Source organism: Mustela nivalis, assembly GCF_964662115.1.
Source record: "Mustela nivalis genome assembly, chromosome: 8".
NCBI classification, from domain to species: domain Eukaryota; kingdom Metazoa; phylum Chordata; class Mammalia; order Carnivora; family Mustelidae; genus Mustela; species Mustela nivalis.
Genome location: NC_139027.1, coordinates 67070896 through 67098748, shown reverse-complemented (window position 1 = coordinate 67098748; position 27853 = coordinate 67070896). Strand labels below are relative to the sequence as shown.

At 36.8% G+C, this 27853-nt stretch overlaps 1 protein-coding gene across 3 annotated transcripts in view; it reads right to left on the bottom strand.

Annotated features, from left to right (window-relative positions):
• PSME4 (proteasome activator subunit 4) overlaps positions 1 to 27853 on the bottom strand; it is a 114448-nt gene that overhangs the window by 59923 nt on the left and 26672 nt on the right. For 2 of the 3 annotated variants that reach the window (XR_014314890.1, XM_082743571.1), the window contains exons 4-11: positions 11989 to 12033; positions 9876 to 10025; positions 8683 to 8746; positions 8100 to 8174; positions 6447 to 6569; positions 4141 to 4233; positions 3311 to 3576; positions 630 to 816 (exon numbers count right to left, since the gene is read on the bottom strand). Coding sequence is in view for 2 of the 3 variants with exons in the window: in XM_082743571.1 (XP_082599697.1) it covers positions 630 to 816; positions 3311 to 3576; positions 4141 to 4233; positions 6447 to 6569; positions 8100 to 8174; positions 8683 to 8746; positions 9876 to 10025; positions 11989 to 12033 (1003 nt within the window). In the remaining variant the exon portion in view is untranslated. Of the gene's footprint in view, positions 1 to 629; positions 817 to 3310; positions 3577 to 4140; positions 4234 to 6446; positions 6570 to 8099; positions 8175 to 8682; positions 8747 to 9875; positions 10026 to 11988; positions 12034 to 14503; positions 14570 to 27853 lie in introns of all 3 variants that reach the window. The other variant, XM_082743570.1, reaches the window with a different exon arrangement.

Here is a 27853-nt window from a genome sequence, read left to right as displayed (position 1 = left end):
TGAGGGAAATCCCACAATAGTCTTTCTGGAAATTTTTCACCCAGAATTGAATATTTTAAGGTTCTTCATAATTAAGCAGCTGTTACTTTAGTAATAAAGTTATACTAAGTTTATTTTCATAGTTATTTATTAGGTTTAAGCACAACGTTCTCCAACCTTTTGTCAAGGAAGTACCCCCCTCCCCTCACCTTAAGATGTAACATTAACAGAATATACTGAAGCAAAAGCAAGAGACTGGGTAAAAGGGAAGGTAAGCAACTCTTAAGTCAAGAGATGTGTATATAAAATGGGACCTGGCATTTTGCACCCAGCAGCTTTTATCATGCCTCCTGTCACCAGTGTAGACAGAGGGAAGTACAAATAATCATATGCTAAGATTTTTAAGGTTTTTGCTCAAGGAAAATAGTAAATACATAACAAGCTTCAAAAATATCTTACAATCATTAAACGTATCCAGGTTATAGCAAATTACTTACAAAGGATGACATATAGATCAACTAACCATCCACAGATCTAAACTTAGCAAATTTACGTTCAATGATATTCTAAAAAGTCTGAACAGAACTTGAAAGGATGCTTATTCACACAATTAGAACTCAGACACAAAACAGAATAATAAATATGCTTACCATGCATTTACTAAAGTCATTTGGATCCACCCCAGGCAATGCTCTCATCAACAGAGGTAGCATGTGTGTTGGACCTTCAGGAAACCACTTGCCCCCTGATACCAAACTTCGGGCTACTCCAATTACACAACTTAAAGTAGCTGTGAGTTGGTGAGGTTCTGTTAAAGTCTCTAGTGCAGGATACGTTCTATAGTTTAAAACACAATTAAAAAACAAAAAACAGTTCCATTACAGATAAACATGCACAATACATTATATCTACCAAATTCATAAACTGCCTTTAGCTTAAGGCTGGTAGCTAGCAGAATATTTTGAATGAATACCTGTTTTCAAGGTTAACAGAATCACACACATAAAGGAAAGGCAGGAGTTTCCCTAACCCCCATCCCCTTACCACCTTTCTCCATGCAAATTCCACAGTGTAAAAGAACATGAACTGGCAGATTTTGCATTATTTCAGCCATCTGAATCCACCTCCACATTCCAATGACGGATTCTAATCTAATGGTCAGCAATTATTAGAATTCAGGAATAACAAGTGACAACTATCCTATTCTTCCCTTTTACAGGAAAAATAATCTTTACTAAAATGCTGAAATTTCTCCTATTTTACACTTTAAAAACAATTTTCTCTTATGCAGAAAAAATAAGGGAAATTTCATTTTAAGTAGGAAAAAAAGAGTATTTATAATCACAATTTAAAAAACCAGCAAGCTTAGGCTTTAGAAGGTAAAGAAAGCAAACCAGCTCTTTAACAGAGGCTGTCCTTAGGGGATATATATTCAGGACCTAAAATTTATTTTCTCCATTTTTACTTTTTAAAGGATTTGCTTTTTTTTTTTAAAGAAGAGAGAGAGAGAGCGCACAGGCACACAGGGGAAAGGCAGATGGGGAGGGAAAGGGGGAGAGGGAGGGACAGAAAGAGAAAGAGAGAGAGAGAGGAGAGACAGAGAAAATCTTAAGCAGGCTCCCCACCAAGCAGGAAGCCTAAGGCAGGGCTCCATCTTATGACCCTGAGATCGTGACCTGAGTCAGACTCTTAACCGATGGAGCCACCTTGTTGCCCCTAAAGGACTTTTGCTTTCATAAAAAGAAAAAAACCCTTCAAAATACTTCTCTTGGCCAAGCATGTATCATTTAATATGCTATTAAATTTGTCCCAAAATTGAAAACTAAAGAAAAACATAATGGATAATTTTACTTGTATTTATTCTTTTAAATTTAACTTCATTTAAATTCAATTAATTAACATACAGTGTATTATTAGTGTCAGAGGTAGAGTTCATGATTCATCATTTGCTTGTATTTGTAAGCTTTGTTTCTTCTACTAAAAAAATATCTCTCTATTGATAATTTATCAGCTGGAAAACATTAAAATAAGGCAAAACAAAGGGAAAGCCAAGAATTACGAAAACTCCAATCTTCAAAATTTTAACTACGCAAGAAAATGAAGTCCTTCCTTAGAGGCAAGTCTCTCCTCAACGAGCAACATCAAGGGACCTGCCACTGAACTGTTAGCTTCTGCTACCACATGATGACCGAAGAGCAAAGAATACTGGGGGTTCAGACCATAGAAACGGCCTCACTTCCCCATTTCATTTCCTAATTATCTGTGCTGGAAAAGTTTCTGTGCCCACAAAGTGCACACAAAAAGGGAGAGGTTTGGAAAATGAGGTACAGCTTTAACTTGAGTATTTATGGCAAAGAGGACAGGGCAAGATAAGATGAGCAACTCAAATTTATAAATAATGGAGCCCTATTTTGGTCAAGACCTTTGGCAGGATATCTAACTCCTAGCAAATGTGCCCAATTATCCCATTTTAATTTTAAGCCAGAAAATAGGCTGTCACTTGCATTCTGTCACTAAGGATCTTCGACAAATCTGTCTTATGGAACTCAAACTGTTAGACCCTTCTGGGCCCTAAAAACTAACATTATTCTTCTATTTTTGAGTAAGACATTAAGAGAGAAATCATAAAGCTCAAATTCAGGCAGCAAAGGAATTAACAGAAAGCTTAAGTAATATTATATAAGCACAGAAGGCCTATATTGTGACAGTAACTCAGCAAAGGGAAAATTATTTTTGTTACCAGTTCAACATATGAAACAAAATGAATGCAATAAAATTCACACTGGAAATAACACACATGAGATTATGCATATATTAAAATAATAAAGATAGTCAAATTTTCTTCTCTATCACTGCTTCTAAGAAATAAAAGACATCCCAAATCACTTCTCAATATTTAGTGATACACTTTGATGTAAAAGCAGCCAGAGCTTAATTAATTAGCTTATTAATTAATTTTTTAAGATCTTATTTTTTAGCAATCTCTACACCCCACATGGGGCTCACACTCACAACCCCAAGATTAAAAGTTACATGCTCCACCGAGTAAGCCTGCCAGGCGCCCTATAATTTTTGAGTAAAAATGTGCCAATAATCCAAAAATATTTTATCCATTTTGTGTCAATTTTCTTTTATCTCCAGGAAACCTTTATCAAGTTACCAATCAGTATGTTAAAATGCCTTGCTTCTCCTATAAGGAACCAGAATAAGCACTGAGAAAGCAAAACAGAAGCCACAAAAGAAAACCATGCAGAAGAGTAGAAGGAAGGGATAACCAGAACAGCTGCAGCCACAGCTAAGGCTTCAACCAAACATGTAAAACTCCACTTACCTTTCAAGTACAGGGGGTATTACTAACTCCGGTCTCATGAGTGCAAGATTCTGCAGAGCCTGGGCTGCTTCTAAACTACCAGTTTTGCTAAACATAGCCAAGAGGACAGGTTGAATAATGCATCGTACAAAGTCTGTAACATCTTGATCAGTAAGCTTATGGCTATCAGGCACAGGAGTTAACCAAGAAGGCTTCTTGTATCTTTCACGATGCAATCTTCTAACAACACTGTTTGGCAACCGCTGAAGTAGTTTCATTAACTTGTTCTGGGGACACAGAAGCAGAAAGTCCAAGGTAGGTTCTCTTTCCCACACAGATATTTATGGCTCCTTTCTAGTCTCCAAATAAAGATTCTTAAAATAACACTCTTACAATCTATTACAAAAACGTAAATGGCATAATTAGCTAGAATAAAATGCTATTATCAATTAAATTACTGATAATAAAAATGCATTTCAAACATCAATTTTAATTTCCAACACCAGATGAATTTTCCATTACACGAAAAACCATTTTAACCAGGCAATGTGGAAAAAAAACAAAAAAACAGAACCACAACTGATATTCCTTTCTCTTGCCAGAATGTGACATTTTGTCACCAGTTATTGGACTAGTATTATCTCCATTTATTTTTATGTTCAATGAACATGGTAACTTAATTTGAACGTAATGACCTAAACCTAAATATAGCCAAATTTATATGAAGAACAGAAAATGTATTAAAGGTTTTATACAATAGGTAATGTGTAACCATTTTTTTTTTTCAAAGAAATGTGTGACCATATCTTTAAAAATTTCCAAACTCTACAATGAAAAATGAACGTACTCACCAGCCAGCGCCCATTATTTGAGGGATGGTAAAAAGATGTGATGCTATTAAACAAACCAGACAGGTGTTTTTGCACTAGTTTACTTGGTCCACCCTATTCAAATAAAAGTACAAGATATTAGTATCCATGGTACACTGGAAAACTGAAGGAATCAATAGGCCCAAGCCTACATATACCTCTCTAACGTGGTACACATCCATTCTGCTGACAAAAACCAATTCTACCCCAATGTAAGAGTCAAAAACAATTCCCCAGTGAACTTCTTACAATCTTCCATTTAAAACACTCTACTAAAAATAAGGACAACTGACACCAAATTAGATAAGTGAATAGATCTTTCAATTTAGAGTATCAGCATATTTTAGTCTTCTGCAGTGAAATAACTTTTGTCACTAAGACTGTTTTAAAATAACCAAGAGTGGTAAATCAGGCATAAAAAGCATTCCTTAAAGGATTTAAGAAGTGACTTTCTTAATGCAGGAAATGAAGAAGTGAGATTTACATAAATACATTCAAATATTTTATTTTTACTCCTAAATGTTTCAAATTATTAATCCTGTTATATTTGACCACATTTTGACTCAAAAGAAAAATTTTTCTTAATCTATTACCAAAACAAATACACCAAAGAATACAACCTGGTGGAAAAAAAAAATGAAGAAAAAAAATTATCATTCATCAAGTTTGATAGCCCTAAAGAACTACAATTTAGTATTAAAATCTTCCATTTCTCATGATCTTTCTTTTTTTCTTAAGGATTTGGGGCGCCTGGGTGGCTCAGTGGGTTAAGCCTCTAACTTTGGCTCAGGTCATGATCCCAGGGGCCTGGGATTGAGTCCCACATAGGGCTCTCTGCTCAGCAGGGAGCCTGCTTCTCCTCATCTCTCTCTCTGTCTGTCTCTCTGCCTATTTGTGATCTCTCTCTCTGTCAAATAAATAAATAAAATCTTAAAAAAAAAAAAGGATTTTATTTATTTGACAGAGAGAGAGAGAGAACAAGCAGGGGGAGCAGCAGAGGTATGGGAGAAGCAGGCTCTCCACCGACAAGGGAGCCCAATGCATGGCTTGATCCCAGGTGTCTGGGATCATGACCTGAGCCACAGGCAAATGCTTTAACAACTGAGCCACCCAGGTGCTCTTCAGGATGTTCTTTCAAGAAAGAGCAAAGACCTAAGGCAGACTGTTGAGTTACATTAAGAACACATCTTCCTGCTCAAATGAAATCCATGTACCTATTCCCAATTGAGAATAGGTCGACTAATAAAGAGATCATAATTCCATAGCAAAAAAAACCCCAACAAAAATGCCAATATTTTAACATAGTAATTAGCATTTTAATGTATATTTATAAATTTATAAATAATTAAAATTTATTATATTCAATATTCATATTTAACACAAAATTAAACTGTCAGTGGGAAAAACTGTGAGAGCAGCAATATTAACTAAAATAAGCTGATATTAATCATGATATAATTCTGTGGCTTCTAAAAAATGAATTCCAATTCATTGCTTATGTAAGACAGTAAATATCCAAATGTTTTTGCTCTTATGGGGTATAAGAAAGAAAATGTGATTTTCCCTGTTTAATAAAGAAAGGGCAAAAACAGAGGGAGAATGGAGAATGAATTTCTTTTTTTTTTAATCTAAAAATAATATTTAAGAACTAAACTTCTCACAACCATCCTGCCTTTTCCACAGAAAAAAACCAACCAAACAATATAACCTGGGAGAAAATATCAAACACAGAATAATAATTTTAAAAAGGGACAGCAGTAGAAGCAAAATAAATGGCAATCCAGAAAATCATAGTATAAAATTTTTCTAATATTCCTATCTGCAAGTTGACACTGAAACCCAAGCATGCAGATGTATTTTTACTTCCCTTCAAGGATGTCAATAATCATCCATACTTCTCCCATCACCAAGATTACTTCGTTTGTTTAATAAGCTTTGTGTTCAGTGTCATCTTCGACACTGAATGCATTCGTACTGAGCATATGCAAAATTCTAATTCCACGATTTTCATTATCAATTTGACCTTTTTTGAGTCTGGTTCTTGACCTTTAAGACTGCTATCCACTCCGAATCTCTCAAAACTCTAAACTTTGACTCCATTGTTAAGAATCACTGGCTAGAGAAATAGTGTGTTTTTCTATATGCTGGGTCTGATAAACATTAGCTTACTACATCAGAAAATACCCAAGACTCAAATGACCAACTAAGATACTAATATAGCCTTATGTGATTAAACAGAATTTCCATATCGTTAACAAAGAATTTAGATGAACTAATGTGTTACAAACCATCATAGCGGTGATCCATATCACAGCGTGTCCTATATCATAAGCATTTGTTAAAAATCTTGGGACTAACACTTGACTGCTTCCCACTGGGAGGTTCAAGCTTCTCAGAATTCTCGTAAATATCTTTAAAAAGAAAAAAAGAACTAAGGATAAATATATATAAGTATCAAGTAACTCTTTAAATAACTGAATGTTATATATATTTTTGCTATTGGATATATTCTCACTGGATCAGGTTTTAAGCAAAATTACCAATAAAATTAAGCATTTGATAGCTTTATTCCATAAAATTTACATAGAAATATCTACTTTTTAAAAAAATTTTTTAAAATTTTATTCATTTTTTAAAAGTTTATTTATTTAAGTAATATCTACACCCAACATGGGGCTTGAACTCAAAACCCAGGTATCAAGAGCTGCATGTTCTAATGAATGAGCCAGCCAGGCGTCCCTATTTATTTTCTTTCAAATGACACTGAGATAAAAAAGGGGTGGGTAAGAAGCAGCTGTATCCATGTACCCATAAGCAAGCAAAAGAGATACAGTTTACACATAAAAAGGTAAAAAGTAGGTAAGTACAGTTCAACATGAAATATTTTGACTCTTGTTTCTCTAAATGCATATAAAACTTTTTTTCCTACACTCTCATTCCATGCCAAGAAAATACAAAATGCAAATACCTATCTTCTAATGGATTACTTTCCTTTTCAAAATTCTATCACTGTTATTTCCCCAGGAATTTGCATTTTCATCTCTCATTTAATAACTGTATTTTATTTTTATTTATTTGTTTTTTAAAAATATTTTACTTATTTCTTAGGGAGGGAGAGAGAGAGAGAGAGAGAGAGTGCACAAGCAGATGGAGCAGCGGGCAGAGGAAGAGGAAGTAGGCTCCCCCATGAGCAGACAGCCCACCACAGGGCTCCATCCCAGGATCCTGGGGACCAAGATCTGAGCCAAAGGCAGATGCTTAACTGACTGAGCCACCCAGGGACCCCTAACAATTGCATTTTAATATAACTGAATTTAGATTTAAAATCTGTCGTTAGTAACAGGGAGCCCAACAGTGGAAGAAAATAACTTTTCCTCTTTAGTTTCTACTGGACAGCGCAGCAAAGGTAAGCAGAGTATTTGTCTGCTGTTGCTCTCCAGCCCTGCTCTACTGTCAGCATGTGCATCAGAATCACCTGGATGCCCCATGCCAGCCCTCCTAGACCTACTGCAGGAGAAACAATCCGGAAGCTGCAATGTTAAGAACACTGCACCTAGAGACACTCTAGCTTTGTTTACTCTAGTAAAATGTGATCTAAAAAGTAGAGAACACTCTAGAATAGCAATCAAATACAATACCCAAACTCTGTTGAAAGGTATGAATATAAGATAGCCTGAATAATATACTTAGTACTTTCTAAATTACTCACTCTGAAATTTCTATTTCATGTCCTATATAGGCAAGAAAAATATCACACCTGTGATTACCTTTGTATGATGCAATTAGTTTTTGAAAATAAATGATCTACCTTGGTAAACTGTTATGTTTTTACTAGTGGTCAAGAAATACTTTAGGGATTAGCATACAAAACACACTACTTAAAGACAAAATAAGTACTATCAGTGTTACTGTATGCTGTATACTCAAAAGTTCTTAATTACCTTTGGTACATACGGATCCCAATCTATGTACCCTATATTATCTGTAGCCAATCGAGCAAAGAGATTTACTAGTTGCTGAAAGTAAACAAATAAAGAAAGAGTTAAGTAAATACACTTGTTATTATGTGTCACAGTCACATCCCCTTATCCATTTCTGGTTCTCCGCTGCCATTATTAGCACAACTTAATATACGGTTTATGACTCATTTTTTAAAAATCTCTGAATTCTCATTTCTTGTCACCCATTTAAAATCAAATGCAGCCGAAATGCTTATTGAAAGGGAAATGACAAAGCATCATCCACAATGCAAACAGAAGAAATATTAATCTAATAAGCATTTAGGAAACATCCACTATGTGTCTAACAACATGCTAGTGATAACAGGAAACAATAGTCTTACATTTCATAATACATGCACATGCTTCTAGGTATCAATAAAACCAAAAGAAGTGTCTATTTCTGTTAGAAACAGCAAATCGAATCTAAAAAAACAATTACAACATTGCTAAAAGCCAATTCTAAGGAACTGAGGTTACTTATCAAATGATCTGATAGCAAAGAAGGAAAAAATAGGATACTCACCCCCTCCCACTGTGGGAGATTTTGCACTGAAACCCAAAGGCCAATTAATTCATCAAACCAAAGTCTGAAGAAGAAAAATGTTGTTATGAATAACAAGTGATTTATAGAAAGTGGTTCAAAGCCAGGTATCCTTTGCATTTTTTAATCTATTATTCTTACTGATAACTACACAACCTAGAAAAAATAATACTGAATGTTACAAACTTAATGGAACAAATGACTACTTCTGTCTGAATATTCCCCTTGCAATGTATTTATGCTAGAGTCATGTCATCAAACCTCTACACTTCACTGTTAGGGGCACTTGGCTCAGCAAGTTACTGCCCAACTCTTAGTTTCTCCTTGGGTCATTCATGGTCCTGGCACTTTTTGTGTTTTTAAGAAGTCCTACTTTATTTTTTCCTTTCTTTCTCTGAGAGAGAGCACAGGGGAGGAGGGTCAGAGGGAGAAAGAATCTTAAGCAGGCTCCACACCCACGGTGGAGCCCAGCACAGGGCTCAATCTCACACCCTGAGATCACAACTCTGAGCACAATTCAAGAGTCAAGACATTTAACTGACTGAGCTACCCAGGATCCCCTAAATATTTTCATTCTAGGATTTGCTATATACTTAAGAGTCATCTAAAGAAAACAGTTCTTAAAAACAGTGCAAAGACTAGAATGAGTGGAGAAAAAGAATTATAAAAAAGACTTAAGAAAAACAAGTGATGAATAAAACCAAGTTTTCGGAAAACACTTTTCCTTTCCCTAAACGCCACACAATTTAACATTTCTTACCATTGCCTATTTACTGATATATTCTACATCTTTTTGTATTTTTTATTCTTTCTCTCTTGATTTCTTAAGTTAAAGCCTTTAGCTTTACTTTTTCTATTAAGTCACCTCTATACCCAACAAGGGGCTCAAACTCACAAACCCAAGATGAAGAATCACATGTTCCACCAACTGAGCCAGCCAGGTGCCCCACTAAGCCCTCATATTTGGCTTGACATACAAGCATTATTTGCTCCTCATTTACAATCTTATGTTTAACTTTCAGACTCCAAACACTTCAAGTGTAATCAACACAATGGTTGAGTTGGTCAATTTTTGTTTACTTATTATTGCTTTATAAGTTAGCTTACATATCTCCACTTCTTGTTCTATTCTATAATTTGTCAAGACAGATAGAGAGATAGATAGATATACTTACTTAAAACCTTTATGATGAAGTTCTGGAGGAAGGGAGGTAGGAAGAAATATTTCAAAATAAGTTATGGCCTTTTGCATTGTTACATCAAAAGGGCACATCAAAGGCCGCCATTCTTCTAGCATCTCAGCTGTGGCATCTGCTGGAAAGTATCTAATAAAAAAGAAAGTATTTATCTGATCATTGGCTAAAAGGTCTACAACATCAACATATGACCAACATATGACCAAAAAAGGGGAGACAGGGAATAGATTTCATAAGGTATAATATACACTACAAATGTCAAGTAAATTTAAACAAACTTGTGCAACTCAAAAATAAATACCTGTCACACTAAAATATAAATTTTCTTCTTGTCTACAGGACTTTGAAAAATGCTATAAAGCTGATATAACTCATAAAATACAAAGTCACTTAAATCACCTACAAATTTATACATGTGGTTGTATTTTTCTCTCCTGTGTGCTATATAATAGCAATATGAAAAAAAATCTAGTTACAGAGAATCCAGTCTATATAAGAAAGGGATAATCGGTGAAATGAGAAAGAGAACCTTAGCCCAGGCTTATTTGGATCAACCATTTACTCTCACTGTACCATAGAGTTCTCCTGTATATAAGAGCTGACTACACTAGATTGTCTGGTCCTATAGGTGCAAACATTCTGCAAGTCTATGCAAATGGGCAGGAAAGCCCCTAGGGTAGAGAATATTCACAGAATGGAAATCTAAGTGTACATCCACACACAAAACAGAAGTAAATGGAAAACGAGGACCCATGTATAATTACCAAATACCCATTAAGGAGGTTTAAAATAACAAAAAAAGCATATGACAAATTTGGATTTGGGCATGGCGCAAAAAGTGAGGGAACCCTTTCAAATACACTTGTAGGTTTGGGCTACATGTCACATTATTAACACAATTATATCTCTGTCCATCTGTATTAATTAGAATCGCACTTCATTTATTAATGTGAAAAATAAAACTACATTTCTAGTAATACTACTTTGGATTCATCAAGCATCAATGTACCAGGTCATTATGTCACCAGTTGGAATAATAAAAAAAACACACACACAAAACCCAAACACAGACTTCAAATATCTCATACATCAATTCTCCTTCCTAATTTTTCAGAGTCAACTGTTAGCCTTGGGTGTTCTATGAATTACCCAAGAACCTAAAAACCACTAAGTACCCCAGTGACGACGAAGTTTCAGTTTCCAGTAAGGAAACACATGCCAAGAGGTCACTGCCTAGCATGAAATGATAGCTCATTGGTGGCTTATGACTCAGGTTAAGTCTTAAGCCTCAATCTTAAAAGGGAAACTATATAACTATATCCTAAAAATACATTTGCCCAAGAATGAGAATATAGTAGGTCAGCAACAAATACTTGATTTATAAAACCATCTATAACTTTATTCTTATAATATTATAAGAATATGATAAAATAGAAAGGAATTCACTGCATCCATACACAGCTGAATAAGCAGTTTTAGAACAGCCTAATAATAGTTCAAGCCCATAGAACTGGTTTTTTATTTATTTCATTAAGCTCTATGCTCAACATGGGGCTCAAACTCCTTATTTCAAGATCAAGAATCCATGCACTACTAACTTAGCTAGCCAGATGCCTCAAGTCCATAGAATTGGACTTCAAGTGATTAAAACTAAATTCAACCCATATTATCTTTAAACATCAGAATATGGGCTATTTCTGTATATTCTACTGAAAGAGAAGATATTTTTTAAAAAGTCTACACACCTTCTTGTTATTATTCACATTTTACTACAATATCTGTAATGCTCATTTTGGAAAATATTTTTGATCTAATGATATTCCAGGAAAATCTTTCAAATAAAGACAATTATATATAAATTATGGCATTCTAACTTCATAATAGGTAGTTGACACCCATACCACTTAAAAATTTTTTAATTTATAAATGAAATCTGAATAATTCAGTTCAAGAGTATGATATATTGTGCCCAGTGACTAACATCACAATGTTAGAAACGATTTATACCTTTAATTTCCTCTTCAAAGCATACTAGGGATGGGGAAAAGCCCAGAGAAAATAAAGAGGTTTTATAAATTGAGAAGCTACTTACGGTCGGCAGCTTTTCACGAGTGTTTTGAGAACATTTTCTACAGAACTAGGGGGAAAAAGCCATTTGATAAATTAGGTTGGTTTATTTTGAAAATGCACCTAATCCAATTAATAAATATCCCTAAGAAATACTCACACATTTAAAAATTATCTGTATACATGCAATAACTAATCCTTCTCTTTCATACAGACAGAACTTTTAAAGATTAACTACCTAAACTCTGTAATCTAGCCTTTCCTTTGCCCTTGGTTTGCTCATTCTCTGTTCTAAACCAAAGTTGGGAAAACAACAAATCATTTTCAATCTTTACAAAGTAGGCAGCAAAGATCACACTTAACAGCACATCAAGAAGTATGCTCAGTGACTTAAAACTTCAAATAACTAATTTTTATTTTTAGTAAAGTGTATTTACATCAAAACACAAACCGCAGACAAAATCTGGTGTGCTTATATCAGCAACTGCCAGAAACTATTTTTCTGTAACCAATGGTGAGAGTTCTATAACCCTACAAGGTTACTTTCCTGCCAGCAACAATTATCAAAAATACCAAGAGCCATCTTTTTCACTAGCTACTTAGAAAGTTAGTTGAGTAACATTAAAAAGCTATAACTTATTTTCCAACTTTGCAGGTGGTTCAAGTGAATTTAAGAAAACAACATAAGGGGGCGCCTGGGTGGCTCAGTCAGTTAAGCGACTGCCTTCGGCTCAGGTCATGATCCCAGGGTCCTGGGATCCAGCCCCACATGGGGCTCCCTGCTCAGTGGAGAGCCTGCTTCTCCCTCTCCTTCTGCCTGCCCCTCTGCCTATTTGTGCGCTTTCTCTCTGTCAAATAAATAAATAAAATCTTAAAAAAGAAGAAGGATTTTAAAAAAAGAAAACAATGTAAGTATTTGTATATGGATTTAAATAAATGTTTGTCTAAATGAAAAGGCCATTGTGTACTGGTTTAAACATACATGGCCAGAATGGAATATTTAAATTAATTAGATCACAGTCAAGAGATAAAATGCAAGTAAAACAATGGGCATAAGGTAATTTTGGACTGGGATTTTAAGATAAATGTGTGACTACTTACAGTATGATGTATACAAGTAAATAAAATAAGTCCCCAAATCTCAAGAAAAAAAATGAGGGAAAGGGGTATCTTTCAGGCAGTGCTTCCACCTGATACTTTCTCATTAAGTTTCTTGAAATTGTTAAGTCCAGAGTCTATCCAACTTCTCTGAAAACTTAAGAACTAATCTGTAAAGAAATTTCAAGGAATAACACAAACCAAACACAGCACAAATAATCGATTATACAACCAAGAGAGAAAACTATGATTTCATTATGAGAAATCCTTTTTAATTTCAAAACTAGTCTGAAAAAAAATTAACTGAGGAGAAACCAGACTACAACACATGAGATAATTCTAAAATAAAAAAGATGACCATATGGCCAGACAGACATGGAACATTTTCTCTGATTATGAGGGAGTGATTCTACCTTCTCTCATAAAAAAGTTAAGAAACTGAAAAACAATTAGTTTAGAGAAAATCTAAGTACCTGGTTAAAAAAGGAGTAAACTTCTCTCCAGCTACATTTAAACTCCCTGAAGACCACAGCTATGATTTTTACTTCCAGGTATTTCCAAAGTACTTTTAAAAGGCTCTATGTTGGGGCACCTGGGTGGCTCAGTGGGTTAAAGCCGCTGCCTTCGGCTCAGGTCATAATCTCAGGTCATGAGCCCTGCATCAGGCTCTCTCCTCATCAGGGAGCCTACTTCCCTCTCTTTCTCTGCCTGCCTCTCTGCCTACTTGTGATCTCTGTCTGTCAAATAAATAAATAAAATCTTAAAAAAAAAAAAAAGCTCTATGTTCATATATATATTTATGCATATTTATATTTATTAATTTACAATACACAATAAACATTTTCTATCAGAGCAACAAAGAGCACAGATCTTTGGATCTTCTTTTCGTTTGGTCTGAAGAACCCCATTTAGAAACAACTTATAGCCAAGGTTTAAAGAACCATCTAGTTCCAAGCTAAATAATAGATCAACTTAAATGCAGATTTAAAAGATAAATCTAAAATTGCAAACTTTGTGTCCAAGGAAATAAGCAGAAGATCTGTAATTCTACCAGTTTCTAAAGTTTGTGTCCATGTGAACTTTACATTTATTTTACTGTTTCTGTGGCAACTCGTTTGAGAGTACAACACAGAAAATCTGCTGTTTTCACTGGTAACTTTTCTAGTCTACCAACAAACTTTCATATAAAGTAAAAAATGATTCTAGGAAGCAGTCAAAAGGCTGCAGAGCTACCTGTCTTCTCCAGTTCCCTTCACTCTTTGAAAGAATAGGAAGTTAATTACAATACTTCATAGCTGTCACTTCACTCATTAGAGGAATAGGGCATGTAGGAATGTGCTTTAGTTCATCTAAATAAAGTCAATTTCAACCCCTCCTTATATATAAGGCCTGTGCCAATGGATTTATGCTCTTTATCCAGAAAAGGGTACAATCTCTCTAACCTGTGATATCTGTATAGTGACCTTTTGTGATTCTTGTAATCTCTCAAGATGAAGGGAACAATGTTTCTGTTTAAAAATAAAATAAAAGGTTAAGGCTAGATGCTACTGGACTATATTTCAATAATTTTTAGAGGGAGTGAATAATCACTATGTACTTTCCCAATTGTTGGAAATTTACAATACTAAAGTGATTACAATTCAAAACACTTAAAAAAATCAAAAGGGATCTACAGAAGGAATAAGCTTTGGATGGGTTTTCTCGTACCCTACTTCCTCTTAAAAAAGGCTTGTTAAGTTGAAAAGAAAGCCATAAGTATATCATGCAATAGTTCGCAACTTGGGCTTAGAGTCAGATAGATATAAATTTGATTTCCAATTCTGCTACTTACTTTCAGTTCAACGTTATAACCTCAGTTTTTCCATCTATGTAATAGTAATAATACCTACCTCTCAGAAGGCTGTTACAAAGATTAAATGAGATAATGTAAGGAAAACAGTTACCTGGCCCAGAATTAAGCATAAAAATTATTAACTATAATTATTATTTCATACTATCCAAAACAAATTCAATCTCCTTAAGAACTAATATTTTGTGCTCATTTTGCTTTCACATTTATTTTACTGTCTCTCAACACTTATTAATTTATGATTTAGGAAATCACATCAACATAGGAAATTCTTCCCCCAATTTCCACCCCATTTATTAGGGCAGAAAATAAGTTCTTGTACCAGTTCTTGAACTCTTGTCCCAGTTTCAACAAATGACTTTGTGGGACTTTTCCTCTCTGGGCCACAATTTCCTTATGCTGTATGATGACATAAGTAAATACCAAATACAAATATGTAGCAGAGAAGTTTGAGGAGAGCCAAAAACCTTAGCCTCCAGTTACACCAGTTACCTGGAGGTTTATGCTTGCTACCACCTTGGTCTTACCTATTTATCAGGGCAGTATTCACTTCGCAACCAGAGAAATATACAGCAAATGATATATTCGAGATGAAAGTAGTATGGACTGCTCACTCATTGCCAGAAGTACTTTCAGCTTCACCTGACAATTCTTGAACTAAGTTTTAGCTTCAGAATTATATTTGCTTTTTTTATAAATGAAAAGGGAAAGTGCAACACTGAAATACTCTATATAACCTCTGCCTTAACTTCCTTGTAACTTCATGGTAATTACCTACATGATATTTTCTTTCTTAAGAATGTACTTCAGGGGCGCCTGGGTGGCTCAGCGGGTTAAAGCCTCTGCCTTTGGCCCAGGTCATGGTCCTGGGGTCCTGGGATCGAGCCTCGCATCGGGCTCTCTGCTCAGTGCAGAGCCTGCTTCTCTCTCTCTCTCTTTCTGCCTGCCTCTCTGCCTGCTTGTGTTCTCTGTCAAATAAATAAATAAAATCTTAAAAAAAAAAAAAAAAAAAAGAATGTACTTCATTTCATCCCCAAATCTCAGTTTTACCTGCTTTCTCTATATCTAAACAAGCACAACCATCAGTTCATCAACACGATGCACCTTATATCTAATTTTTCACAACCTAATACTGCATAGTTAAATCAGCCAGTACTTATTTTTCACAGCCACTTTATAAGAAACTAGGGTCAAGATAATTCTTCCAGAAGAAAGGTTTAAGTAAAATATAATACGTTCATCACTGAAGTAGCATTAACATTGATTTTTCATTATAACTACTTTCAGAAAAAGTATGCCTCCATGGCTAGTGTTAAGAAGTTGTAATAATCCTGATCACTCACGTAAAAAGAACATACATAATTGCTGAAAGTGATAATAAGCCTGGTAAGCCTGGTAAGTGTGCACTAAGTACTTTTGGAAAATGCTATGAAAAGGGGCTCTTGGGTGGCTCAGTGGGTTAGACTCAGGTCATGATCTCAGGGTGCTGGGATCGAGCCCCGCATCAGGCTCTCTGCTTAGCGAGGAGGCTGCTTCCCCGCCCCACACTGCCCTGTCTGCTGGTGATCTCTCTCTCTCTCTCTCTCTGTGTTAAATAAATAAAATCTTTAATAATAATAATTTTAAAAAGAGAAGTTTCTAGGGGCACTGGGGTGGCTCAGTGGGTTAAAGCTTCTGCCTTCGGCTCGGGTCGTGATCCCAGGGTCCTGGGATGGAGCCCCCTGCTGAGCAGAGAGCCCGCTTCCTCCTCTCTCTCTGCCTCCCTCTCTGCCTACTTGTGATTTCTGTCTGTCAAATAAATAAATAAAGTCTTAAAAAAAAAAACCACAACAGAGCAGTTTCCAAAGAAAGATCATTATAACACAGATACAACTTTTGGGAGAAACACTACCAAAGTCATTAATAAAAACTGACTACCTATTTTCACATTTCCAAGTAAAAGTGAAAGTGGTATTTTCAAAAGAGCAAATAGAATGTCCCTCAGAGAACATGTTAAAAATCACTCCATCAAAGCTGGTGCAGCCAGTCTGGAAAACAGCGTGAAGCATGAAGTTTCCTCAAAAAAGTTGAAAATAGAGCTACCCTATGACCCAGCAATTGCACTACTGGGTATTAACCCTGAAGATACAAATGTAGTGATCCGAAGGGGCATGTGCACCTGAATGTTTATAGCAACAATGTCCATAACAGCCAAACTATGGAAAGAACCTAGATGTCCATCAACAAGTGAATGGATAAAGAAGACGTGGTATATATACACAATGGCATACTATGCAGCCATCCAAAAAACCGCAATCTTGCTATTCACAATGATGTGGATGGAACCAGAGGGTATTATGGTAAGAGAAGTAAGTCAGGAAAACACAATTATCATATCATCTCTCTGATATGAGGAATCAGGGGGTAGTGGGGGAAGGGAGGGAAAAAATTAAACAAGATAGGACCAGGGAGGGAGAGAAACCATAAAAAATTCTTAATCTCAGGAAACAAAATGAAGGTTGCTGGGGCGGTGGGAGGGATAGGGTGGCTGGGGTATGGATACTGGGGAGGGTACATGTTATGGTGAGTGCTGTGAACTGTGTAAGACTGATGATTCACAAACCTGTACCCCTGGGGCAAACAAATCATTATATGTAAAAAAAAAAAAAAATCACACCATTTACCTTATTAATAACCATGGGTTATTAACAAAATAACCATAAACTATTTTAAATTTCAACAGATCCTCAGAGAAATCACTTTCATCATTTCATTATGTTAAATTGTGTGGCTAGAGATCATTCTTGAGCTGATGATAGTAACTTAAGCTTAGAAATGTAGCCACATGCGTCAAGAAACCCCCAGCAGAGTAAGAACATGTCACTTCCATGTGTTAAAGGGGGAACAAAGGATTAGCTATATCTTAGGGATAAGAACACCAAATCAAAGTCCTTTGTCAGATCAAATGAGAAACAAATACCATTAAGAACAAGTACCAGAAAAAAAAAAAAAAAAAAAGAACAAGTACCAGAAAAGGGAAATAATCAAGCTTCTCCAAAGGCAGATTAATATGATAAATGAAAATGTTTAATACTCTATGATCCCCTTAGAGAACGATATATTGAGAAAAATAGATCTCAAAAAATTATTTTTTAAAAAAGTAAAATGAGTTATCTAGGCCCAAACTGCTCATGATGCAAATATGTAAACCGTTAAACCATAAGTGACTCTTAATCTTACAAAACAAACTGAGGGTTGCTGGGGGGAGGGGGGTTAGGAGAAGGGGGGGTGGGTTATGGACATTGGGGAGGGTATGTGCTTTGGTGAGTGCTGTGAAGTGTGTAAACCTGGTGATTCACAGACCTGTACCCCTGGGGATAAAAATACATGTTTATTAAAAAATAAAAATAAAAAAAAAAGTAAACCGTTAACATCAAACAACTCACAAAAAGCAAACTGACAGTGACAAAATTCAACAAATATATACACATACCAATCCAAATATTAATTGTCCATGCCCATCTGTAAAAGCTGATCTATGCATAATTCCTTCACATCTTGTTATTAGCAACAGTCTTCATTGGTAACTTGGAATACGCCACCCCAATTTAAGTGACTTAGGACATCATTTTAGGAAATAAAACTAGACCCCTAACATTTAAATGCTTCTTAAATAACATAAACAAGAAGTGATTCTTATGTTGTTATGAAGTTCAAACTACCTAACTGCTTTCCAATTGTCTTTTTTATTAAAACAAAACAAACAAAACAAAACAAAACCCTAAATTTGTTTCTCTAGTAGAACCCAGGAAAAGAGAAGAGTGAAAAATGTCTCTTGCCCCTGAGACATAAAAGCAGAAACACAGAGAAGAAGTAAAGGAGGGAGGAAGATAAGGAAAAAGGAGAAAGGAAAGAAGAAAGTTAAATAATCCTTGCTCAAAGATACAGAAACAGCTTTTAAAATCATATTGAAATGCAAGGCACCCTAAGCTGTAGTTTCAAATAAACACAAACACATAAGGCACATGAGTTTAAGACTTGAAAGACAGTTAACAAATGAAGCAACCTTTCACTTTTGATTATAAAAATAGTAATCTAAAAATAGTATGAACACATGCAGTCAGCTGACAAAACTGTTTCAAAATGAGTCAGAATACATCTAAGATGAAAATACTCAAAGCAAAATACCAATGCCAAAAGCATGCCATATTGAAGGATTTTCAGGGGTTTTCTGAAATAAAATGTTTGTGAAGTTGTAACTTTATCCCTTGATTATAAACACTTGCTATACTTGTACACTAAATAGAAACGCTTAAAATTTTTATTTTTATTTATTATTTTATTTGTCAGAGAGAAACAGAGAGCACAAACAGGGGGAGCAGCAGGCAGAAGGAGAAGCAGGTTCCCCTGCTGTGGGACTTGATCCCAGGACCCTGGGATCATGACCTGAGCCAAAGGCAGACTTAACCCACTGAGCCACCTAGGCATCCACCGCCCCCCCCTTTTCAACTAAAAAGAAACTTAAGTAGAAGAGTAAATTTTTAAATATTCAAAATGATTCCCTATTAGAAATTCAGTGGACACAGAACAGCTCAGAGGAACAAAAACTGAAAAGTACTGCTGTATGGCTGACTCTCCAACTGATTTCTCTAAAGTTTTTTTCTTTCTTTCTTTTCTTTTTTTTTTTTTTAAAGATTTTATTTATTTATTTGGCAGAGAGAGATCACAAGCAGATGGAGAGGCAGGCAGAGAGAGAAAGGGAAGCAGGCTCCCTGCTGAGCAGAGAGCCTGATGCGGGACTCAATCCCAGGACCCTGAGATCATGACCCGAGCCGAAGGCAACGGCTTAACCCACTGAGCCACCCAGGTGCCCCCTAAAGTTTTTCTTTCTTTCTCCCTCTCTCTCTTTCTTCTTAAAGATTTTATTTATTTGAGAGAGAGAGAAAGAGAGAGAGTGCGCACTCACAGAGGAGAATGAGAGGCAGAGGTAAACCCACTACGCAGACACCTGACAAGGGGCTCAATCCCAGGACCCTGAGATCATGCCCTGAGCCAAAAGCAAACACTTAACCAAATGAGCCACCCAGGAGCCCCCTCTAACATTTCTGTATTAAAAACTAATAAGACTACTATATTTCTCTGATTTTAAAAAATAAGGCAAGTGTGATGAAAAAATTCCAAGAACTAAAGAATCAGATAAACCTTCAAAGGTGAATTTTTATAACTATACATAGCCTGGCCTGAATGGAAATAAGATAACAGGTACTCCTTTCAAAAGGTGCTAAATATCTAATAACAGTAAAAAGATTACAGAAGAACAAAGAATTACAATCCTGACAAATGTTTTAAGTACAATTTAAAATTTTTTTTTACAGAGACTAAGTTTCTAACTTTGTCCTACGGGGCTGTCTCTCACCAAGCAAGAGCCCTTTCAAGAGTGGTTCTAGATCCTCAGGATTCTTTGTGATCTGTTTAAACTGAACAACAACACATTGTTTTTTAAAAAAAAGTCTGCATCAACAGAGCTGCACTTCACAATGAGTACTCCAGCAGAGGCACACAGCCCTGGGTGTAAGCACTCCAAGCTACTGACCCAATAGGGTTCATCTTCCTGGAGCAGCAATTTTAGTCAACAGATAGAGAAGAAAAATTTTTACTTATGAAAACATTACTTAATAAGCCCAATAAAGATATGAATGTTTAAAATAACGTGAAATTTCTAAGAAACTTCTCACACCAGACTGCTTTAAGAAACACTTGAGAGGGGCACCTGGGTGGCTCAGGGTTAAGCCTTTGCCTTCGACACAGGTTGTGATCCCAGGGGTCCTGGAATCAAGCCCCACCTCAGGCTCTCCCGCTTAGCAGGGAGACTGGTACTCCCCCCCCCCCCCACTGCCTCTCTGACTACTTATGATCTCTGTCAAAGAAATAAATAATATCTTAAAAAAAAAAAAAGAAGAAAGAAAGAAAGAAATACTTGAGAGCCATGAGGAAAGAGGAGGTATTAAGTGGACACCTTGATTTATAGTATTAGTACAGGAAAAAACACACTCATTTGGAAACTAGAACACCCAGGTCTTATAGAATTTAAAACAGGGGAAAAAGGAAAGAAAAGAGCATAGAAAGAAAACATGAGGGACTGAGTAATGAGGCAGACAACTTTAGATTGCAGGGACACAAGGTAAGTGGTGGCAAATCTATGTGGCTGTAGCTATATGGAGGAACATTTTGAAAATGTATGGGGTACTTTTTTTTTTTTTAAGATTTCATTTATTTATTTGAGATGGAGAGAGACTGAGAGCACAAGCTAGGAGACAGAGGGAGAGGGAGAAGCAGGCTCCCCACTGAGCAGGGAGCCCAGTGCAGGACTTGATTCCAGGACCCTAGGATCATAACCTGAACTGAAGGTAGCCGCTCAACCAACTGAGCCAGTCGGGTTCCCCTGTATAGGACATTTTTAATGATTGTAATTATTGGGGAGGATTCAATGAAACTTTAGTGATCGCAGTATATTAGATATCCCACAATTCATGGAATAGCCACACATAACAAAAAATTGTACAAGATGTTCAAATGTAACTGTACAACTACATACAGGTAAAAGAATTTTGACACTAAAAGTGAAGTGCTTTACCATTAAGTATTTTTTGCAGTTAAAAAAAAAGGATTTATTCATTTATTTGAGAAAGACCAAACATACAAGGTAGTTTGAGGGGGTGGGGGGAGCAGAGGAAGAGAGAGAGAACCTCAAGCAGATGTGGAGCCAGGGAGCCAGGAGACCAATGTGAGGCTCAATCTCATGACCCGAGATCATGACCTGAGCTAAAGGCAGACACTTAACCAACTGAGCCACCCAAGCGCCCCAAGACTGAAGACTATTTCAATAGTCTAGAACCAACTGTCTTTACACTGGCAATAAGCAGACATAAAACAAGCACTATCACAGAATTTCATTAGTAATTTTGTTGTTAGAATGCTTCATGTTACTGTCATCCTTCCTGGTATGACACAAAAAACAATTTATGTTGCAAAAATTAGACACTGACATTACTAATTTATTGCTTGTTAGTTTTCAATTTTATGGATTCTGTCCTCAGAAGTCCACTGCACAAATTTTCTCTGACTTGATATGTCAATGTTTTTCCCCCCAATTCTTCCTTTGCCTCTATTCCTTTCACATGTAACAATGTTCAAAAATAATGTTCTGTGATACTAAGTAACTAATGCATTCCATATTTTTTTTTTAAGATTTTATTTATTTATTTGACAGAGAGAGATTGCAAGTAGGCAGAGAGGCAGGCAGAGAGATAGAGGGAGAAGAAGGGTCCCTGCAGAACAGAGAGCCCGATTCGGGGCTCTATCCCAGGACCCTGGGATCATGACCCAAGCTGAAGGCAGAGGCTTTAACCCACTGAGCCACCCAGGCGCCCCTCCATATCATTTCATAAAGGATTACTGAGACACTGTATTATAGATAAAGTCAGTTTATCTGCAAAAATATAATACTTCCTTTCCTCCAGCTTAGTATTCTCAAATTAAACTTACTTCCCTCTTTTTTTAACCATATTTAAGTCAGTCATACCTATTGTTCTTTATCCTAGCACTGGGGTTTTTGTTTTGTTTTTTTTTTTTTTAAGATTTTAGGGGTGGCTGGGTGGTTCAGTGGTTAAGCATCTGTCCTCAGCTCAGGTCATGATCCCAGGGTCCTGGGATCAAGCCCTGCATCAGGTTCCCTGCTTGACATGAAGCCTGCTTCTCCCTCTCCCTCTCCCCATTGTTGTGTTCCCTCTCTCACTGTGTCTCTGTCAAATAAACAAATAAAATCTTAAAAAAAAAAATAAAGATTTTATTTATTTGTCAGAGAGAGAGAGAGAGCACACAAGCAGGGGGACCAGCAGGCAGATCAAGAAGCAGGCTCCCCACTGAACGAGCCTGATGTTGGACTTGATCCTAGGACCCTAGGATTATGACCTGAGCTGAAGGCAGATGCTTGACTGACTGAGCCACCCAGAAGTCCTACTAAGTTTTTATTTTAATATCTACCCATAATGCTTTTATTTTCTTGTATGTCTTACACAAAATGTATTTTGACCATTTTAAAATTTAAACTTACTCATAAGTAGAAGCAAAATCTAAAAACCATTTTGAATCTTTAGTGTAATGCTGCCTGCATGAAATACATTTGTTTTATAATAAACTACCATCCCATTATGGCAATATTTTATGGTTAGACATTATTTATATTTACGGAGTCCAAGATGGCAGTGGCAGAGGAGACCTTCGTTTCCTTTGGTCCCAGAAATTCAGCTAGATAGCTATCAAATCATTCTAAACAACCTGTGAACTCAACTGGAGATCTAAGAAAAGAATAGCTGTAACTCTACAAATAGAAAAGCAACCACTTTCTGCAAGGTGGGAGGTGTGGAAAAGTGAATCTGAGGTGATATATGGCAAGATAAAATGCAGGGGGAGGGAGTCTCCAACAGCCAGCTACTGGAAAGTGACAGAGCAGCAGAGCACAAAATCAGAACTTTGAGAAGTCTGCTCTGGTGAGGGACATCCCGGTCTGAAAGCACTCAGGTAGTAAAGTGGGGGCGGAATCCCAGGTGGGACAGTGTGGTCTCAGGACCCTCAGGGTCACAGAAAGATCGGGGGTGACTATTGAGTTAGAGGTCCCAAGTATCAGAGCTGGGAAGGCAGCTGCAGAGAGTAAGCCCAAGAGGAGGCTCTCAGCTCGGGTTGCCATAAACCATGAACTGCAGACAGTGGGACCACAGCTCTCTGAGCAGGGGCCCAACAAGCAGCACAACTGGGGAGATCCCCCTTCCTTCCCTGGGAGTAGCAGCATGGAAGCACACCATAGGAGTCTACAGGATTTGGCAACTCAAAACAGAGTCATGTGCCTAAGATAGAAATGCTTGGTCACAGTCTGGGGGAGGATGGATGTGGACTGAGACCAGGGAGATAGGAGTGACTGACTGCTTTTCTCTAAGGGCTCAATGAGAAGTGGGGCCACAAGCTCTCTGCCCCTGGGCTGGAGATAGGGAAGTTGTCATGTTCATTCTCATCCCTGAAGCTGCGTAGAAAGCCTTCAGGGAACAAAAGACACATAGAGCACACCTGAGCAGATTATTTAGCCTGGCCCTCTGGCAAGCGCAGCGCAATTCCAGGACAGGCAAAGACATCTGAGAATTAAGGCAAGAGGCCCCTCCCCCAGAAGGTCAGCAAGAACCTCCAGCCAAGGCCAAGTTTACCAATGAGAACTGCAAAACTCCAGCACTAAGGGAATATAGCATATAGAATTCATGTTTTTTTCCCCCACAATTCTTCAGTCCTTCACAATTTAAAACTTTCTTTTCTCTTTCCCTTTTCAATTTCTTATTTTATAAACTCTTATTAAAATCTTTATTAATTTTCATTTTTACAGTTACATTCAGTCCTTTCACTATATTTAATTTTATTTTTGCATATATGTAAGTTTTTTTCTTTACAATTTTGGGATGCAGTTTATTCTAACAGATTAAAGTATACCCAAAATCTAGTGTACAACTCTGTTCTCTTCACCTGTCTAATCGTATTCGTTTTTACGTTTTTTTCTGTTTTGTTGTTTTTAAATTTTCATCTTTACAGTTACAGTCTAATCCCTTCAAAGTATTTAATCTTATATTTGTATAAATATAAGGTTTTCTTTCTTTACAATTTTGGGATCTAGTTTTCAAACAAAGGGACCTATAAAATACAGATGGGATCCAGTGTATTGCTCTGTTCTGTTCACCTGTCTGATAATATTCTCTTTTTTGGTTGTTTATTTTATTTTTTTCAGTTTCGCATCTCTTCTGATTTCTTTAGCTTGTATTTCTCTGGGGTCATTTTGCTATTTTAGTATTTTGTTCTCTCACTCATCTATTCCTCTGCAGACAGAATGAGAAGATGGAAAAACTCAACTTAAAAAGAAGGGTCAGTACTGACTGCCAGGGACCTAATCAGTATTAACATAAGAAAGATGTTAGAACAAGAGTTCAGAGTAACAATTATAACGATACTAGCTGGGCTTGAAAAAAGCCTGGAGGACACCACAGAATCCCTTTCTGGAGAAATAAAAGAACTAAAATCTAATCAAGTCAAAATAAAAAAGGCTACTAATGAGATGCAATAAAAAAATGGATGCTCTACCTGCTAGGATAAATGAGGCCGAAGAAAGAATTAATGATATAGAAGACCAAATGATGGAGAATAAAGAAGCTGAGAAAAAGAGAGACAAACAACTACTGGATTATGAGGAGAGAATGAGAGATAAGTGATGCCATTAAGCAAACAATATTAGAATAACTGGGATCCCAGAAGATGGTGGTGGTGGTGGGGGCGGGGGCAGACAGAAGGCATACTGGAGCAAAATTATAGCTAAGACCTTCTCTAATCTGGGGAAGGAAACAGGCAAACAAATACAGGAGGCACAGAGAAACCCCCTCAGAATCAATAAAATAGGTCAACACATCAAGATATTACAGTGAAACTCGCAAATCTCAGAGACAAAGAGAACATCCTGAAAGCAGCCCAGGGACAAAATGGCTATAACCTATATGGGTAGAAACATTACACTGCCAGCATAACTGTCCACAGAGACCTGGCAAGCCAGAAAAGACATGTATCATACATTCAAACTAAGAATACTTTATCCAGCTAGGATGTCTTTCAAAACAGGAGAGATAAAAAACTTCCAGGTCAGGGACACCTGGGTGGCTCAGTGGGTTGAGCATCTGCCTTCAGCTCAGGTCATGATCCCGGGGTCATGAGATTGAGTCTCATACCGGGCTCCCTGCTCGGCGAGGAGCCTACTTCTCCCTCTGCTCATGCTCACACTCTCTCTCCCTCTGATAAATAAATAACATCTTTAAAACAAAAACAAAAACAAAAAAACTTCCAAGACAAATAAGAACTGAAATAATTTGTGATTACTAAGCTAGCCCTACAGGAAATATTAAAATGGATCCTCTAGGGACACCTGGGTGGCTCAGTTGGTTAAGCAGCTGCCTTCGGCTCAGGTCATGATCCCAGCGTCCTGGGATAGAGTCCCACATCGGGCTCCTTGCTCGGCAGGGAGCCTGCTTCTCCCTCTGCCTCTGCCTGCCATTCTGTCTGCCTGTGCTCTCTCTCTCTCTGACAAATCAATAAAATCTTTAAAAAAAAAAAAAAAAAAGGGATCCTCTAAGTAGAGACAGCACAAAAGTAAATAGACTAGAAAGGAACAGAGACAACATACAGAAACAGTGAGATACAGATAACAGAACGGCACTAAATTCCTATCTTTCAATAATTACTCTCAATATAAATGGACTAAATGGTGGCACCTAGGTGGCTCAGTTGGTTAAGCCTCTGCCTTCTGCTCAGGTCATGACCCCAGAGTCCTGAGATCAAGCTCCATGTCAGGCTCCCTGCCCAATGGGGAGTCTGCTTTTCCCTCTCCTCCATGCTCATGTTCTCTCTCATTATCTCTGGCACTATGTGTGTGTGCATGTCTCTCTCTCAAATAAGTAAATAAAATATTTCATTTAAAAAATGGTCTATAACGGCACAATCAAAGGACACAGGGAATCAAACTACATAAAAAAGCAGGACCATCAGTATGCTGTCTGCAATGGGGCGCCTGGGTGGCTCAGTGGGTTAAAGCCTCTGCCTATGGCATAGATCATGGTCCCAGGGTCCTGGGATTGAGCCTCTCATTGGGCTCTCTGCTCAGTGGGGAGCCTGCTTCCTCCTCTCTCTCTCTGCCTGCCTCTCCATCTGCTTGTGATCTCTCTCTGCCAAATAAATAAATAAAAATCTTAAAAAAAAATGAAATAAGAAAGGTCTCAAATACATAACTTAACCTACACCTATAAGAGCTGGAGAAAGAACAGCAAATAAAGCCTAAATCCAGCAGGAGAAGAGAATTAATAAAGATAAGAGCAGAAATCAATGATATAGAAACCAAAAGTACAGTAGAACATATTTATGAAACTAGGAGCTGGTTCTTTGAAAGAATTAGTTAAGACTGATAAACCTCTGACCTGACTTAACAAAAAGAAAAGAGAAGAGACCCAAATAAATAAAATCATGAATGAAAGAGGAGAGATCACAACCAACACCCAAGAAATACAATTATAAGAACATATTATGAGCAACTATATGCCAACAAATTAGGCCACCTAATTTAGGATGTATTCCTAGAGATGTATAAACTATCAAAACTGAAACAGGAAGAAATAGAAAACCTGAACAGATCCAAAACCAGCAAGAAAACTGAAGAAATAGTCAAAAATCTCCCAACAAACAAGAGCCCAGGGCCACATGGCTTCCAAGGGGAATTCTACTAAACATTTAAAGAACTAATGCCTATTCTTCTGAAGCTATTTCAAAAAATAGAAATGGAAGGAAAACTTCCAAACTCTTTCTATGAGGTCAGCATTACCCTGATCCCAAAACCAGATAAAGACCCCACCAAAAAGAAGAATTATAGACCAATATATCCCTGATGAACATCGATGCAAAAATTCTCACCAAAATACTAGCCAATAGGATCCAACAGTACATTAAAAGGATTATTCACTACAACCCAGTGGGCTGCAAGATTGGTTCAACATCCACAAATCAATCAATGTGATACAACACATTAATAAAAGAAAGGATGAGAACCATGTAATCCTCTTAACAGATGCAGAAAAAACATTTTACTAAGTACAGTGTCCTTTCAGGATGAAAACTCTATAGTGCAGGGACAGAGGGAACATACCTCACCATAAAAGCCATATATGAAAAGCCCGCAGGAAATATCATTCTCAGTGGAACTGAGAGCTTTTCCCCTAATTTTAGGGACATGGCAGGGATGTCCATTATTATCACTATTGTTTAACATAGTACTAGAAGTCCTAGCCTCAGCAATCAGACAACAAAAAGAAATAAAAGGCATCTGAATCACCAAAGAAGT